General features: G+C 40.2%; 2 protein-coding genes across 3 annotated transcripts; both read right to left on the reverse strand.

Moving 5' to 3' along the window:
* Nucleotides 1-1,313: 1,313 nt before the first annotated feature.
* Nucleotides 1,314-6,736, reverse strand: prr13 (proline rich 13). Its single transcript, XM_086041770.1, has 4 exons — nucleotides 6,465-6,736; nucleotides 4,129-4,172; nucleotides 3,573-4,048; nucleotides 1,314-1,750 (listed from the first exon to the last, which is right to left on the reverse strand). Exons 2-4 carry the CDS (start codon nucleotides 4,142-4,144, stop codon nucleotides 1,691-1,693), a joined length of 552 nt encoding a protein of 183 aa, XP_085897896.1. The 5' UTR covers nucleotides 4,145-4,172; nucleotides 6,465-6,736; the 3' UTR covers nucleotides 1,314-1,690.
* Nucleotides 6,737-7,223: 487 nt separating this feature from the next.
* Nucleotides 7,224-14,972, reverse strand: LOC147141882 (anti-Muellerian hormone type-2 receptor-like). 2 transcript variants are annotated; one of them, XM_086041695.1, is made up of 11 exons: nucleotides 14,798-14,972; nucleotides 13,671-13,862; nucleotides 12,130-12,288; nucleotides 11,742-11,831; nucleotides 9,933-10,027; nucleotides 9,628-9,849; nucleotides 8,957-9,071; nucleotides 8,721-8,866; nucleotides 8,493-8,649; nucleotides 7,935-8,071; nucleotides 7,224-7,854 (listed from the first exon to the last, which is right to left on the reverse strand). In XM_086041695.1, the coding sequence occupies exons 1-11, from the start codon at nucleotides 14,835-14,837 to the stop codon at nucleotides 7,738-7,740; spliced, it is 1,470 nt and encodes a 489-aa protein (XP_085897821.1). In that variant the 5' UTR covers nucleotides 14,838-14,972; the 3' UTR covers nucleotides 7,224-7,737. The 2 variants fall into 2 exon arrangements, with proteins under 2 accessions (XP_085897821.1, XP_085897822.1); XM_086041696.1 differs by lacking the exon at nucleotides 11,742-11,831.
* Nucleotides 14,973-15,145: the final 173 nt, after the last annotated feature.

The following is a 15,145-nucleotide window of genomic DNA, read 5'->3' on the forward strand; positions in this document are numbered from 1 at the left end:
AGATTAAAATTAACAATTAAAACATTAGACCCACGTTTGAGAGGCTCAAAAAAATCGAAAAAAAATATTGTGGAAAAATAATCGTCCTGCCCCATAAAAAAATAGATACATAATACAAAAACAGACGCTCACTTGAAAGACGCCTAGGTGAGAAACAATACAGTATTGATAAATAATTATGAAATATGATCAGCCCACCAAAAAAAAAAAAACACCATAATATACATCCATCTAGCCATCCTCTGCTTATCCTCATTAAGATCGCAGGTGTGGTGGAGCATAGAAAAACATAACAGGTACATGCACATGCACTCGGGAGATGCAAATCACACAAATAATGTATAAAACCAATTATGCAAAAATAAAATGTTTGAGTTGTTGTGAGATGTTCACAGTACATTCGTAAAAAAATGTAATTCTAAAACTAAATTCGTCCCAAAACTAAGTGGTGAAAAAAAAAATCATAGATCGCACACAAGAGATGAGGCGTAAAAACTGGCACATCTTGATTTTCATGCCGGTGCAAGCCTTAGGCATTTGACAGAACGCGTTGTGCCATGCTGGGCATTCCGGCAGACCGAGGGCGTTTTCTTTTCCACTCGCCCGGCGCACCTGACACTTTGATGGCAGAAAGTAGACTAATCTTTAGACCAGCTAAAAGCATGTCTAAGTTGTGGCACAAAAATAATAACAAAAAAATTGGTGGATTTGAGTGAGGTGAAGCCAGACAGATCCTGAGCTCCGCGAACATGTGTGGTGAATGTTATTGTGTATTTCATTAATAAATATGACAACAGCATGCATCAACCCTCTGAATTGGAAATCAATTAATTCAAGGCATTATCATTATTATCATTATAATGAGGAGCTGCTTCCATTGGCCAGGAAACAAGTTGGAAGTTTTCACTCACACAACGGCACAAACAGCCCTTTTTAACTGAAACAATGTCACAAAAGCCCCTTTTTAACTGCATGCGTCTACGAATATAGCAAAAGAAAGAAAACTCTACTTCTGCGCAGTTAGGCCGCGCTGTGTACTTGCACTGGGCATGAAAATAGGGCTCTTTGATTCTTGCACTACAAACAGTTTGTTGATATTACTCTTAACAAAAACTTCTAACAATAAAAAAAAAATATGTACAAATAACGTTAAAACATTCCACGCATGTTTGAAAGATGCAAAGTAGAGAATCAATATACCAAATAAATACTGTATAAATAATTGAGCTACAGAAATAAATGAATTTTGCCACAATAATGTAATTTACTGAGATGTACATGTAGCCGTCAACAGCACAGATGAGACACGTGTAGCTGATTTATACATTTATTGCAGTAAATCATAATATAAAAGACTGTTTTCATGCATTCATTTCAAAACACAGTGATGTGACAATCAATGACTGTAAAATGTTAGCGGTAACAGGCAGGAGATTGACTTCTCGAAAAAAACAAAACACAACCCATAAAATAGTGACATGCATCACCCCACATAAATGTTGCTGAAGTATTCTCAAATAGTATGTTTTAGAAGTTAGCCTTTTTATATTTGCATGGGGGTACCATATATACACAGAAATCCTGCAGATTTTTTTTTTATATATATACAGTAATGCCTTTTAGCAGTTATTCATGTTCTAATGGTGTGGTGGCATTCAGTACAGTATATACAGTACATTGGCTGATGGCCTCAGTCGGAGCCGCTGCCGCTGCCGCTGCTGCTGCTGCTGCTGCTGCTGCTACTGGAGGACTGGGGGGACAGATTAATAAACATGTTAATGAGGGGAAAAAATTATACACTTAAAATATATTAAGCACTACTTAGCCTAATGAGGAGATTCTATAGGTGGTCCTAATGTCTTTTGGCATTGTTGTGTTACGTGGAGTATATAAGATGTACCAAAAGCGCCATTGTAGGGTGAAGTGATGGATCATTTGGTAACTATATTGAATGGACTACATTCCTAAGGGCGGCACGGTGGTCGACTGGTTAGCACGTCCGCCTCACAGTTCAGAGGTCGCGGGTTCGATCCCGGCTCCGGCCTCCCTGTGTGGAGTTTGCATGTTCTCCCCGTGCCTGCGTGGGTTTTCTCCGGGCACTCCGGTTTCCTCCCACATTCCAAAAACATGCATGGTAAGTTGATTGGATACTCTAAATTGCCCCTAGGTGTGATTGTGAGTGCGGATGTTTGTCTCTGTGTGCCCTGCGATTGGCTGGCAACCAGTTCAGGGTGTCCCCCGCCTACTGCCCAAAGACAGCTGGGATAGGCTCCAGCACGCCCCGCGACCCTTGTGAGGAGAAGCGGTACAGATAATGGATGGATACATTCCTAAGGAGCAACATTGGCTTGAACTGGGGAAATTGACTTCAATTCTAAATTCTTGCCTCCACATTTAGACACTAGAGGTCGCCAGTGCTTTGACACAGGACCACAATTCATGCAGAGACAGGTTCAATGCAACATTGTTTAAATTTGGTTTAAACATTGTTTAAAGATTGGTTGAGCACAAGGTTGAAGTAATTAATTATTATTAGTATGACGATTGTCAAACGCTCAACCTTACAATAAATTGTACATGTATTTGTTTCACATTGTGGAAACATGGATAGCCTCAAAGTATTATGAAGCAGAGGCCTATAATACACATACATGACTAGAATATTGTAAAGATATTACATGTTACTAAAAGCAAGCCTTGTGACGAAATGCAATATTATTTCATATTGGTGTATTATGTACTAGTTGCTCTGCATGTTTGCTGGTGTACTTGCTGTACTTTTTTTGCTATATGTTGTGTTCATTTGCTATGTTTGATCCATTTGCTATCTTTTAATGTGTTGTTGTTCATCTAAAACATTGTTATTGAGATTGCTTTGTATGCTTAGCTATTGCCACATATATCTACTCAGTAATTGCTTACTTGATGATATGTTTGTGCCATGTACCGTACATATTCTCACAATATGTTACATGTGATAACAACTATGTTAGGCCTATTGCTACATGTGCAGAAAAATGTAGTAAAAAATTCCGGTAAGCGGAATCTGACGGCATCTATAAGCAATTACTCAACCCCTTTTTTGGAGGGGAGGGGCATCATTTATTTGTGCATTTTCACAATTTGCAGCAGAACTCAGTTACTATGGCCCCAAATAGCAAAGGTTCACGCTACATAATTTCACTTTTGACGGTGCATTCATGGACTGCCAACAAAAACAGCATTCATTCACTGTATTTGTCCCTATCCGCCACTTATTTGCATTTGTTTTACCCGATACCCCACTTATTCATGATGTGATTGTATTGTTTTTTATTACTATTATTAATAGGTTTAAAAAGAAAAACTGCAAATTTATCAATGCTGAACCACTACCACACTGCACTATATACTTTTTAGTACACACTTACACTTGGGCCTTCAGCGTTACTGTAACGTCGGTCATGATGTGGCAACTAGATAGCCAAATATTTTTTTCTGGTAGTACTTGGTGTAAAAAAAATTGAGAAACATTGCACCCCTATATTTAGTTCGAGACTGAACGCCTGGTGCGAGAGTGGGGCCAATCTTACCTTGCCGCCATGTTTATAGTGCTCGTGCATCTTGTGCACCTTCTTCAGCTTCTTCCCTTTCTTCCCTTTCTTCAACTTTTTGTGGAATTTATGTTCCAACATTCCCATGGCCATGGGAGCTCCGCTTAAGGGATTGAGGGGGTTGACCCCACCGTGGTAGTATTGGCCTTTTTTGTGGTGGTGGCCCTTTTTTTGATGGTGGTGGCCTTTCGGGGAGCGTGGGTACACACCGGCTTGTACACCTCCGACGGGGGCGACCGGATACCCGCCAGGTGCCACGGGGTAGGAGTGTGGCCCCGGAACGCCAGCGTACGGCATTGCACCCGAGGGTACTTTGGGTATCATGGCCGGGTTGACGCCCGCTGGATACTGGGCGGGTAGGTACTGTTGACGCGGGGGCTGGGGGAAGGCTCCTACGGGTGGGGTTGGGGGGTATGCAGGGTTGTAGCCTGGAGGGAAGGCTGGATTGGATGGACCTGATGTAAACACACACACATTTAGTACAGTCACTGTTGCCACTATTTTGTACCCCGCTTAATAAAACGTGTATACATACCTTGATTTGGCCACATGGTTACACTTCAAGTGTTAATGAAACTTCTGGAAATACATGTAGAAAAAAATAATGGATTAATATTTCATTGGAAATCAGATTGAGATATACAGTATATTAACTGTTTCCGTATGTAAAAATTACTAAGCAGTAAGAAAAGAGTTACCCATCCAAAAAAAAGTACTAATAACCAAATAAATGCACATAAATCGATACAAACGATTTTTTTTAAATGGCAAAAAGTAATACACCTTAAAAAAGTTTTTTAAAATGACAAAACATTTTTACTGAATAATGACAGAATGATTAAAAATAAATTAAAGTGACAAAATACACAACAGTGCAGAGTTACTTTTTTTTCAAAGTAGAAAAAGAAAATAAACGGGAAAAAAGAAAAACAACACATTGACATTAAGTTAAAAAAAAGGCAAATCACAAAAATGTTAAAAAGAGAAAAAACAACATGACAAAATTTAAAAATGTAAAAAAGTGAAAATAAAATAAGTACATTGTTAAATGTAAAAAAAATATACAAATATGTACAAAAAAGAAGGGAAAAAACAAGAAGACAAAATTGTGAGCGTTCAAAAAGAGATGAAAACAATACGATAAATTGTTAAAAATTGGTTTATGTGAACATAAAAATATTAAATACAAATGATTAGCAATAATAAGACTAAAAAGTGAGCATTTCTACATGTACCCCTTTTGATTGGTATGATCAGACTGTTAAAATGCATTTACTTACGCCAAATCCCATTTTAATCTCACAGTAAAAAAAAGGCACTAAAAAGATGCATTATTCCAGCATTGCTATAAAATAGTAAAAAAAAAGGTTTAGGAGTTTGTTTTGTATAAAAGATGGTAATGCATGCAAACAGAAACCCTAATAACATTGTCTATAAGTTTTTGTAGTTATTGTATTGGGATTGCAATGTGTTACGGCAACACACGTTGCAATGTTACTCATGTAATTCGGGTTATGTAATAACTTTGAATGCTGACACATTTTAAGCACCCAAAGAAGGAAAAAATAAGGAAAAAACTGTATAAAGTTAAAAATATCAACGTAATAAAATAATGAAAGAATGACAAAAACATTTACAGAAATTGGAAAAAAATAAAAAGACATTTCAAAAATAAGAATGGCAAAGTAAACAAAAAAGAATGGGTGAAGAAAAGAGGAACATAATAGACAAGCATTCATACTCACATTCACACTTATGGACAATTTAGAGTCTTCAATGCCAGTTGACTTTTGGAGAGAGAAGTGGGATCCACCCTGAACTGATCACCAGTCATACACATACAAGCAAGCATGCACATTCACATTCTCACCTACAGGCAACTTAAGAGTCTTCACTGTCAGTCCACTGTTGATGAGGTAAGCTTGTTACACAAGACAGGCAAGCAGCAAGAGTATTGAAAGAAACTAATATGCATGTTTTGGGAATGTGGAAGGAGGTGGCAGTAAAACCCAGAGAAAATTCATTCAAACTTCACACAGCAAGGAGCAGAAATTCAAACCCAGAGCCTCAGAACTGTGAGGCCGATGTGCACAACGCTTGTGCTCCATGATGCCGTAAGATAAATGTGAAAATAATAACACTGGTCATCAATTTTTTGCTATTTTCTTTTTTTCCTTTTTTTTTTTTTTAAATCAGAGAGCAAGTACATTTTTTCGATTCTTTTTTTTTTGCACTGTTTCCAAACCTGCCCTGATTGTTTTCTCTAACATCACGTATACAAATAATAATAATAATAATAATAATAATAATAATAATAATAATAATAATAAGTAATATTCTATAGTAATATATTTACTAGCAATATTAATGAATTATAGGTTAGGTGCATTTTTTTTCCCGAAACGTTTCAGCTAAATTACAACGCATGGTAAAAATCCAAATCCGTATTGCGCAAGCTTTTATAAATCAAACTTAAAAACAAAAAAGAAATGGTATATTAAACCTGAAAAGATAGAAAAAAGTAAATAGATTTTTGAAATTGGTAAAAGGAACTAGCCTTGTTAACATTTGCAGTTGACCAGTGTATATTATAACAACGAATAATGTGACCCTTTTTTTGGTCAGTGAACTCGGTCTGTTGGTTAAACAACATAATGGGAATCGTACTTCCGTGTAAGAATTAGGAAAAATGGCGTGTCATGAAAACAGTCAATCTTAAGAGTCGTCAACACGAACTACTACGACGGTCATAAATCCCAACACCATGACGATATAATCGATGTAATAATCAAAATATAATCGATATATTTTGGGGGCGAGGTAGAAGTACAGAAAGTAAGTATTTAACTATGAAATGATCCCAATGCTCACCTTTGCTTGTTTAGTCGAAGGGGCGCTCCAATTGTTTGTCTTCCGCATTGATGAGCAGTCAGCAGTTGGAGAGAAACATGTACAGGAAAGGCAGCCGCGCCCAGCCTTGAAACGCACACGCACTTCACGTTTACACGTAACGTATGAGACAAGCAAACACAAAAAGTGTTACTTAAGTGTTTCCACGCGCGAACGCAACTATTGTTTGCTGCTGTGAATGTGAATGGAGGAGGAATGTGGAGATTCCACTCACTGCAAACTACCTGACTACCAAAGTCGGTCCTCGGTTTACGACGGAGTTACGTCCCGCCAGTATGCGTACATAAGGCGGCCGCGTATCACTCAATTTACCCACGCTAACGTTATTAAAGTCACAATTACAAGAAGTGTTTGGACGAAAAACACATGTAAGATGTGAACATAAAACAATAAAATGAAAACAGTACGGTGGGTACATTTTCAGGCTTTAAATCTTAATGTTATAATAATCATGATAACTATGAAGACGTCAGTAGCTAGCTAACTACAAGGAGTCCCTCAGTTGGGTCCATCAGTGTATAAACGGAGTCAATAGCTTCAGTGGCGACATAAACTGATTGTGTGAGAATCGGAACTCGTGTTCCGATTTATGTCGCCATTGAAGCTACCCAAAGCTCCCTTTATAAACTGGGGCTATTTTCCACCATTTAAAGCATGCCGCAATATTTCACAGTGTAAAAATTTGGCTGATTTGACTTGGAAAAAGGATGAGGGTGGCTATTGGTTTAAAAGTGTTTATTGTTGTGTTACTTCAGGTGTCACATGTCTATGGAAAATGTACGTGAACATTCTTGCACATACTGTAATAATACTCCCGGTGAACAATTGTAAATAACTGCCCTGTTAGTCATCTGAGACCTTCACATTGACCTTCTCTGTTCATGACATGGAACAAGGCTGGGTGAAGAGCTGCCATTTTCAACACAGAAGCAGGTCCGTGTGTACATAGACTTGCACGGATTCATCTTTGGAACGCTCCACTCTCAAATCAACTTTGTTTATAGACCACAAAAAAAAACACAAGTGTAACAAAGCGTGAAGATAAATAGAATAGAAAGCCTTTATAATCACTGTATGGTGCAGAAACGGAGGTTATGATAATTAATGTAGCGGTGTGTGGCATGTGACATTGCCAAACGCAATTTCTTAATGAATAATATTTAGTCATTGATATTTAAGACACAGTTTAAAAATGTGAAAAATGCATAATATCTTCTGGCACACATATCAAGTGTCATTCTAAAGAATGAGACTGAAGCGAGACTAATCTGTCCACGACACAATGAGCAGTCAGCCTGGCGTCCGGGTCCACGTCCCAGCATTCTGTCAGTAGATCCACGAGCGCCGGTCCCTGTGATGGACCCAAGAGTCATTTGATGTTTTTACTCATTCTAAAACCATCAATTTATGTACGCAAGTGGGAAAAAATACCTGTCTCAGCTGCTGCCAATGCTCAGGGATGGAGGGTCTTTTTTCCATGTGAGACACATGAACGGTGAGACTCTCCCGGGTCATGTGGCCTCCCAGCTCAAGCTCATAAGGGAGGAGGTGCTGTGGCACGGCACCCTCTGCAGAGGGAGACATTGGCTCACTTCGTGGTGAGACTGGAAGTTTGATGGGTTCTCTCATAATTGGCTACTCTAACATACAGTACTTAAACGAGATAGAGAGGTGAGGAAATATCCATGTAGTCCACAGGGATTTTTTTGTTGGTCACATTTTGTGCGAGTGTCCTTATACTTGGGCATTGCAGTGCCCAATGCCCCTTTGTCAGCTTGGTCAGGCTCCGGCTCCACGTCCAATGAGCATTAGCGAGAATAAGGTGCGCAACTTCTGGTATAGCGAAACTGTTGTTTTGTTTGCATGGAAACTGTTTGTGCAAGTCCACTTTCTGTGATATATATATATATATATATATATATATATCATTGATGGATTGTGCAGGTGTATTTAATGTTAGGGCCAGTGAGTGTGCATAATGGATTTCACCTTCAAACAAGTCCGAGCAGCGCATGCAGATCTCCCACAGCACCAAACTCAAAGCGTAGACGTCACCGTGCAGAAAGCAGTTGCTTAAGAGGTACACAGAACCCTCCAGGATCTCGGGGGGCATGTAGCACAGGGTGCATGCTGCCGGATTTGCACTCTGTGGACGAACAGAAATGCGGCACAATGACCGAGTGACATCCCAAGATAGCAGATGACAAGAGTTTTCACCATCAGGTTTCTCCTTTGGCGATGGGCCGAGCACGAGCACAGGATGGTGGAGCTACCGAAATCACACAGGGCACAGGTGCCATCTGCCCGGACGAGCACGTTGAAGCTGCTCAGGTCTCTGTGGGCCACGGGTGGTTTGTGGCCCTCTGAAAAAAGACAGAAAATAATTGGAACTCAATGGAAAATGCCATTATACCAATAGGAAGTAAAAAGCTTTGGTGATTGCGGCATAATACCTTTTGTGTAAAGATACGAGTGGAGATAGGAGAGTCCCTGTGATAAAGACAGGCACAACTTGAGGGACAATGGCCAGCAGTTGGTGTTCAGACCCAGAAAGGAGTGCAAAGAGCCCTGGAAATTATACCAAAATAAAACGTATGTCAAAGAACATTAAAATATATATATATAATAATCACAATGAATTAGCTAAGAACACATTGAGCTGACTCATTTTGCCGCATGAATTTTTTAAACTTCTTTCATTAGATAATAAAAATGTCATTTCTTTAGGTGCATGTTAAATATCACAATGATATCGATGTCGCTATAGTCAACATCCATTTCACGTTTTTGGAATATTGTGCAGCCCTAATATCTACAGTATATCTATACTATATATCGATCGTGCACGGGGGTCAATCGCCGGGTTTGCACGTGTGAGTTGCTAATAGCATTTTTTTTGCAGTTGTCTTGCATTAGGCCACGTCACTCAGTGTGCGGAGGGCCTGAAATTCCAATAGAACATGCATTTCACCTGCTAAAGAGGAACCTGAAGGGACATACGCACCAAAACAAGGAACAACCAGTCGTTTTCGGGCTTAAAACCTAGAGAGCATGCATTGCCTGCAATAGTCCTATCTTTATATAGGCAGTATTTATTTTTATTGGATTGCATTTTGACCCTCACATATTCTGCAAATTCCAGGAAAAGGAGCCAGCTGTTGTCTTCCGACCTTCTCCCGGTACCCAGGAAGTGGATGATCCCGGCGTGACTCATCAAGAGGAGCCTGTAGACTTCCTTCTCAGAGGTGAACGCATGCTGTGCGGCGGCGGGGAAGACTTTCGCGGCCACCATCGATCCTTGGTACGTGCCTCGCCACACCGTGGCAAAATGCCCACGGGCCACAATCTGAGAGAGAGATAGAAGATCAAGTATTTTCAGGCAAGGTCTGACACACACTTTTAAACAGTTTAGCCTTTTAAACAGTTCACCTGCTGCAGTTGAACATCAGTGACGTCAATCTGGGACTTTTGCGTTTGGCAGGGGCTGACTGGAGCACTGTCAAGGGTGGCTTGTGCGCTCTCCTCTATAAGCAAAGTCAACATACAAGTCATACATTGAAAATAAAGAGGACAGCACCAATAAAAGTCCATCTCCAGACCTAAACCATATGCAGCATGTGTTTTACTTGCTAAAGAGGTGATTAAAGGCAGTCACACCCCCAAAACAAACTATGAGTGAAAACAAACAAGTCAGTCTGCAGACTTAAAGCCTTTGGGGTTCATTTACTAGAAAAAACTCTCCCACCTCATGAAATGATCAGCTAGGCTGAGTGAAAATCATCCACAGCCACTTTCGCGCGGGCATCAGACAACGTTGTCTGAAACACTAGCATGAATGAACATGCACAAAAAAGGGGGGGAAATGACAGAATGAAGCAAGGAAGGAATGAAGGGAGAAAGGTAGGAAGGCAGGAAGTTAGGAAGGAAGCAGATGAAATGAAATGAAAGAACCAAAGATGGTATGAAAGAATGGAAGGAACAAGTGAAGTAAGGAAAGAAGAATATATTAAAGGATGTGTGAAAGGAAGTCAGGAAGCAAGGAAAAGGATTGCTTTTAAGAAGGAAGGAAGGCCTTGAAACCTTTATTTGAAACCTTGACCCTCGTCTAAACCCCTAACCCTGGATTGAAGCCATGATTTGCAAACCCTAAATCCAAACGATAATTAGGTCAGAAAGCATGAAACACTAGCACTTGCCTTAATCAAACCCGGTTTTAGAAACCTACCACTTGCTTGACACTTTTCTAATTTACAAGAGTTTATCTTATACGCATTTATCAAAATAAAGGTAGATGGGGATTTGGTCTGAGGATTGTTGCAATGTTAAAAAAGGATGTTTTGAGAATTAGATTTGAGATTAAACTTTATTAATAAGTGTAAACGTAATGGATAAGTGTAAATGTTAAAAAATGAAAACAACTCCAAGTGGATAGTTACTATTGGCCCACTTTGTCTATAAAGTCCTTTTCTATTTGTCCAAGTGGACAACACTCCTCGTGATTCATTGGGACATGGAATCTATTGTATTTCTAGTGCTATTTGAGGAACTAGAACAAGTTCAGGTGCTTGAAGGGAGCATTACAGCTCAGATAAGCACCAAGGTCGGCCCTGCGGAGAAAGAAACAGTCGCAAGGCCAAACAAAAGTAGTGTGTAGTGGGTAAACACCATACAAGGCTCAAAATAAGCGGTTTTGCATTGCAGTTAACGAGGCCAAATTTGCATTTTGCGCCTCATCAAACAAAACACACAGAATAACAAAACTGGGAATGAACCGCCGAGATGGTCCCGAAAAGCTTCGCTGGGCTTGGGCGCGCGACCATGTGTCGCTCACGTCACCCGCCGCGGGTAGCCTGAGGTCTAGGCAAGCGCGATGTTACTTATGCCGCACCAGCTAACTAGTACCGAACTTCGGCTAGCTACTAGTGTGACTAAACACGTCGCGGAGTAGCTCTTAAGTCAGTAATCGTGGCCTCCGTGGCGGTGAAAAAGATCGACTTCTTACAAGTATCCTTCTCACAAAGGGATGATGAAGAAAAACGAAGACGTTATGCTAATTGCTAAGCTACAGCAAGACTGACACGTAACCGGTTAAAACAGGAAGTGCTTGGGTGATCGTTTAAACTGAAATGTTGCGTCAATGTCATTTGTTATATTGTCATACTTGTTTCATAAAAACCCTTGCTTCAGAGCCGTGGGTTTAACCTCCAAAAAAATACTCCTGAAAAATTACAAAGTCACCTTTGCGTCGCAAGAGACATCTCCAATGCACTGCTGCAATCACCAGACACATGACCAGCACAGTGGAAACAATGATGAGCCATTTTTTGTCTACAAAGACATTCAAACAAGCATCAGTATCACAGAGAATGTTCAAAGTATTTTCTGGCCTTTAGTTGGACAATAGGATACAATGTTAGCGAGATACTGTGTTACAATTTATGTCATGTGAAAGCTGAGCCACATAGCCCAAAGATGGTTAACTCTGGGCAGGGAAATGTGGCAAGATTGAATTAATCTGAGGAACTGTTTAAAGGGATAACCACAATTTGAGGAAATATCGTGTTTTTAGCGTCGACCTGCTTTGTTTTTCCGGGTGTGGAACATGATGACGATATAAGGATCATACCCACGGAGTCCGAGGGTCCTGGCTCTTCTGGTGATGCACTCCAGGTGAGGTTGCGGTTACAGAGGTGCGTGCTACATATGCACTTCACCAGACGGTTGTTGTAGTGGCGCTGCGCCTTGCAGGTGGCATCCGGGCAAGACTGTTCGGTCACATCGCAAGCTTTAACGGAAGATGGGATGAATGAGATACAGAATAACACTGTCTGAAGGAGTCACGCCATTGTGAAGATAAAATCCTTAGGTGATGACGTACAGTGGCTTGTGAGAGTATACCCTTGAACTTTTTGGCCACATTTCAGGCTTCAAACAAAGATATGAAATTGGATTTTTTTTTGGTGAAGAATCAACACCAAATGGGACACAATCGTGAAGTGGAACAAAATTCCAAACTTTTTAGAATTAAAAATAACATCACGAAGACCAAGGACCACACCAGGCAGGTCCGAGATACTGTTGTGGAGAAGTTTAAAGCATAATTAGGATGGAAAAAGATTTCACCAGCTTTAAAATGGAAGTCAACCCAAACATTTATTTTTCAAGAATATGTTCTATGCAGGCCCACAAGGTGAAATAATGCACTTTGATTTGATATGAAATGCAAAATCCACCCGTTTTTAGCCATCTGCGGGGGCGGCCATTTTGTTACTTCTGTTGACTGAAAATGACATCACAACTGCTCAGGGGAACGACCAATCACGGCTGATCTGTTTTCTGAAGCTGACCCGTGATTGGTCGTTACCTCAGCCCTAAGCAGTTGTGACGTCATTTTCAGTCGACAGAAGTGACAAAATGGCCGCCCCCACAGATGGCTAAAAAGGGGTGGATTTTGCTGCTTAACTCATATTCCACAAACGAAACAATCAGAATGCCTTGTTTCAACTAGTGAGCTTGCATAGAACATATTTTTGCAAAAAATATGTTTGGGTTGGCTCGTCTTTAAGCATCTCGCAGAGCACTGTTGAGCAGAGATCCACAGCTCAGGTGGAGGAATCCGTCCGTAATTATTAGTCACACACTGCACAAATCTGGCCTTTATGGAAGAGTGGCAAGAAGAAAGCCAGTTCTCAAAGAAACACATAAAAAGTCCTAAATTTTCCCCTGAGCCAACTGGAAGACACACCAAACGTGGAAGAAGGTTCTCTAGTCAGACGAAATAAAAATGGAACTTTTCGGGCAAAATCCAAAACCTTATGCTTGGCGTAAAAGTAACACTACACATCAACCTTGAACACACCATCCCCACTGTCAAACATTGTGGTGCATCATGGCAGCCTCGTGGTCTGGGGCTACTTTTCTCCAGCAGGGACACATCAGAGTTGATGGGAAAATGGATGGAGCCAAATACAGGGACTTTTTGGAAGAAAACCCATTGGACTCTCTTTTCATTTAATCTTCTAGTCTATTTTTTTCCCAGTGTGTCACTAATACTTCTTGTACTCAAAATGTGTTTACATGTTATCTGGGATTTTGTGACTAGAAACGAAAAACGAGCTGAGAGCGTTCATGAAGAAAATGCAGTCAAATGCATAGTCTAATTCTTACCGAGAGTGTCAACCTCCAGCTCGCCGCGGACAATGAGAAAGTAGCCCACACAACATTGCGTGCGCTCGCAGACCTGAATCGAGCCGCTCACGTTGCCCGCTGCCAGGTACTTCCTGTTCTGCGGTTTGAGGTGGAAGGCGCATTGCCTCCTCTCACCCGACAAGTGGCTGGACACACAAGGAGAGATGCATTCTGGGAAGAGAGAAGACACTGATTTTGGTGATAGTTGTAGTGCGACTTTGAAGGGTCAAAATCATTACGACTCATTTAATTGTTGAAAATAAAAATGTTGACTATAGAACTGATGACAGTTTGTTTTAAGTACTATGTTTAAATTCCAGTTGTGCTGATAAAAAAAAAACTGTGGCCCCCTACATCATTTAAATTGCCCATTCCTGATGTGCATTATCTTTGCTCATCTATGTGAGTGACATGCAGTGACAGGCAGAACAATTAAATGCTCTTCTACTAGATGGCACTTTTGATTCAGTCTTAAAGACGAAGTCAACCCTAAATTTTCTTTACAATATGTTCTATGCAGTTCCACTAGTCTTAACACGGCATTGTGATTAATATTGCATTTATGGAACATGAGTTAGCCAGCAAAATCCACCCGATTTTAGCCACCTCAGGGGGCGGCCATTTTGCCACTTCTGTCGACTGAAAAAGGCTCAGGTAACGACTAATCACGGCTCAGCTTGACAGCTTCAGAAAGCAGGTGAGCCGTGACTGGTTGTTACCTGAGCCCTGAGCAACTGTGATGTCATTTTCAGTCGACAGCAAGTGGCAAAATGGCAAAATGATTAGACTTTTGCTAAAAATAATTAAAGGTATTTTAAAAGATGAAATAATTTCAATTAAAAAGTTTGAATTATTTTTACAATTTCTGTGCTGTTGTTTTCAGCCACTTATTGAAAAAAAAAAATCCAGTAATTGATCATTTCCAAACAGGAAAATGTAGTAAAAATGTCTAACCCAAATGTGTATTGTATCCATAACTCAGTTGTTATTAGTATACTCACAATATGCAGCAATTGTGCCCCTAAAAATGACTTTACATCAATGGAAAGACTTTTTAAAAACGCAAATATGAAATGTATAATGTATATAACAAAAATGTGACTCACCCAGTGCCAGCAGAAAAAGAGGCCAGCAATGCAGAAACATGGTCAGTCAGAGCCTGGACTGGTTGATAAGCAAGTGTGAGATTGTCTTTTTTTTAAAATCTGAATCAGTCATGGGAATGTGAGGGGAGTTTCTGATGCTTCCCAGCTACACTCCTACAAGCGCACACCTGCAGTCCACCAGACACAAACAATCTTGGCCTTAACAATAGGAACACCTCTAATGAGGGAGGGTAGGTGGCTGGATAGGAGAAATAAAATGAACTTTTTTGATTTTGGCAAATGGCTGCAATGACACAAAGTGAAAAATTTCAAGGGGTCTGAATACTTTCCGTACCCATTGCATGTATG

This window comes from Filicampus tigris, chromosome 9 (assembly GCF_054856515.1).
Source record: "Filicampus tigris isolate MCC_2025a chromosome 9, RoL_Ftig_1.0, whole genome shotgun sequence".
NCBI lineage: Eukaryota > Metazoa > Chordata > Actinopteri > Syngnathiformes > Syngnathidae > Filicampus > Filicampus tigris.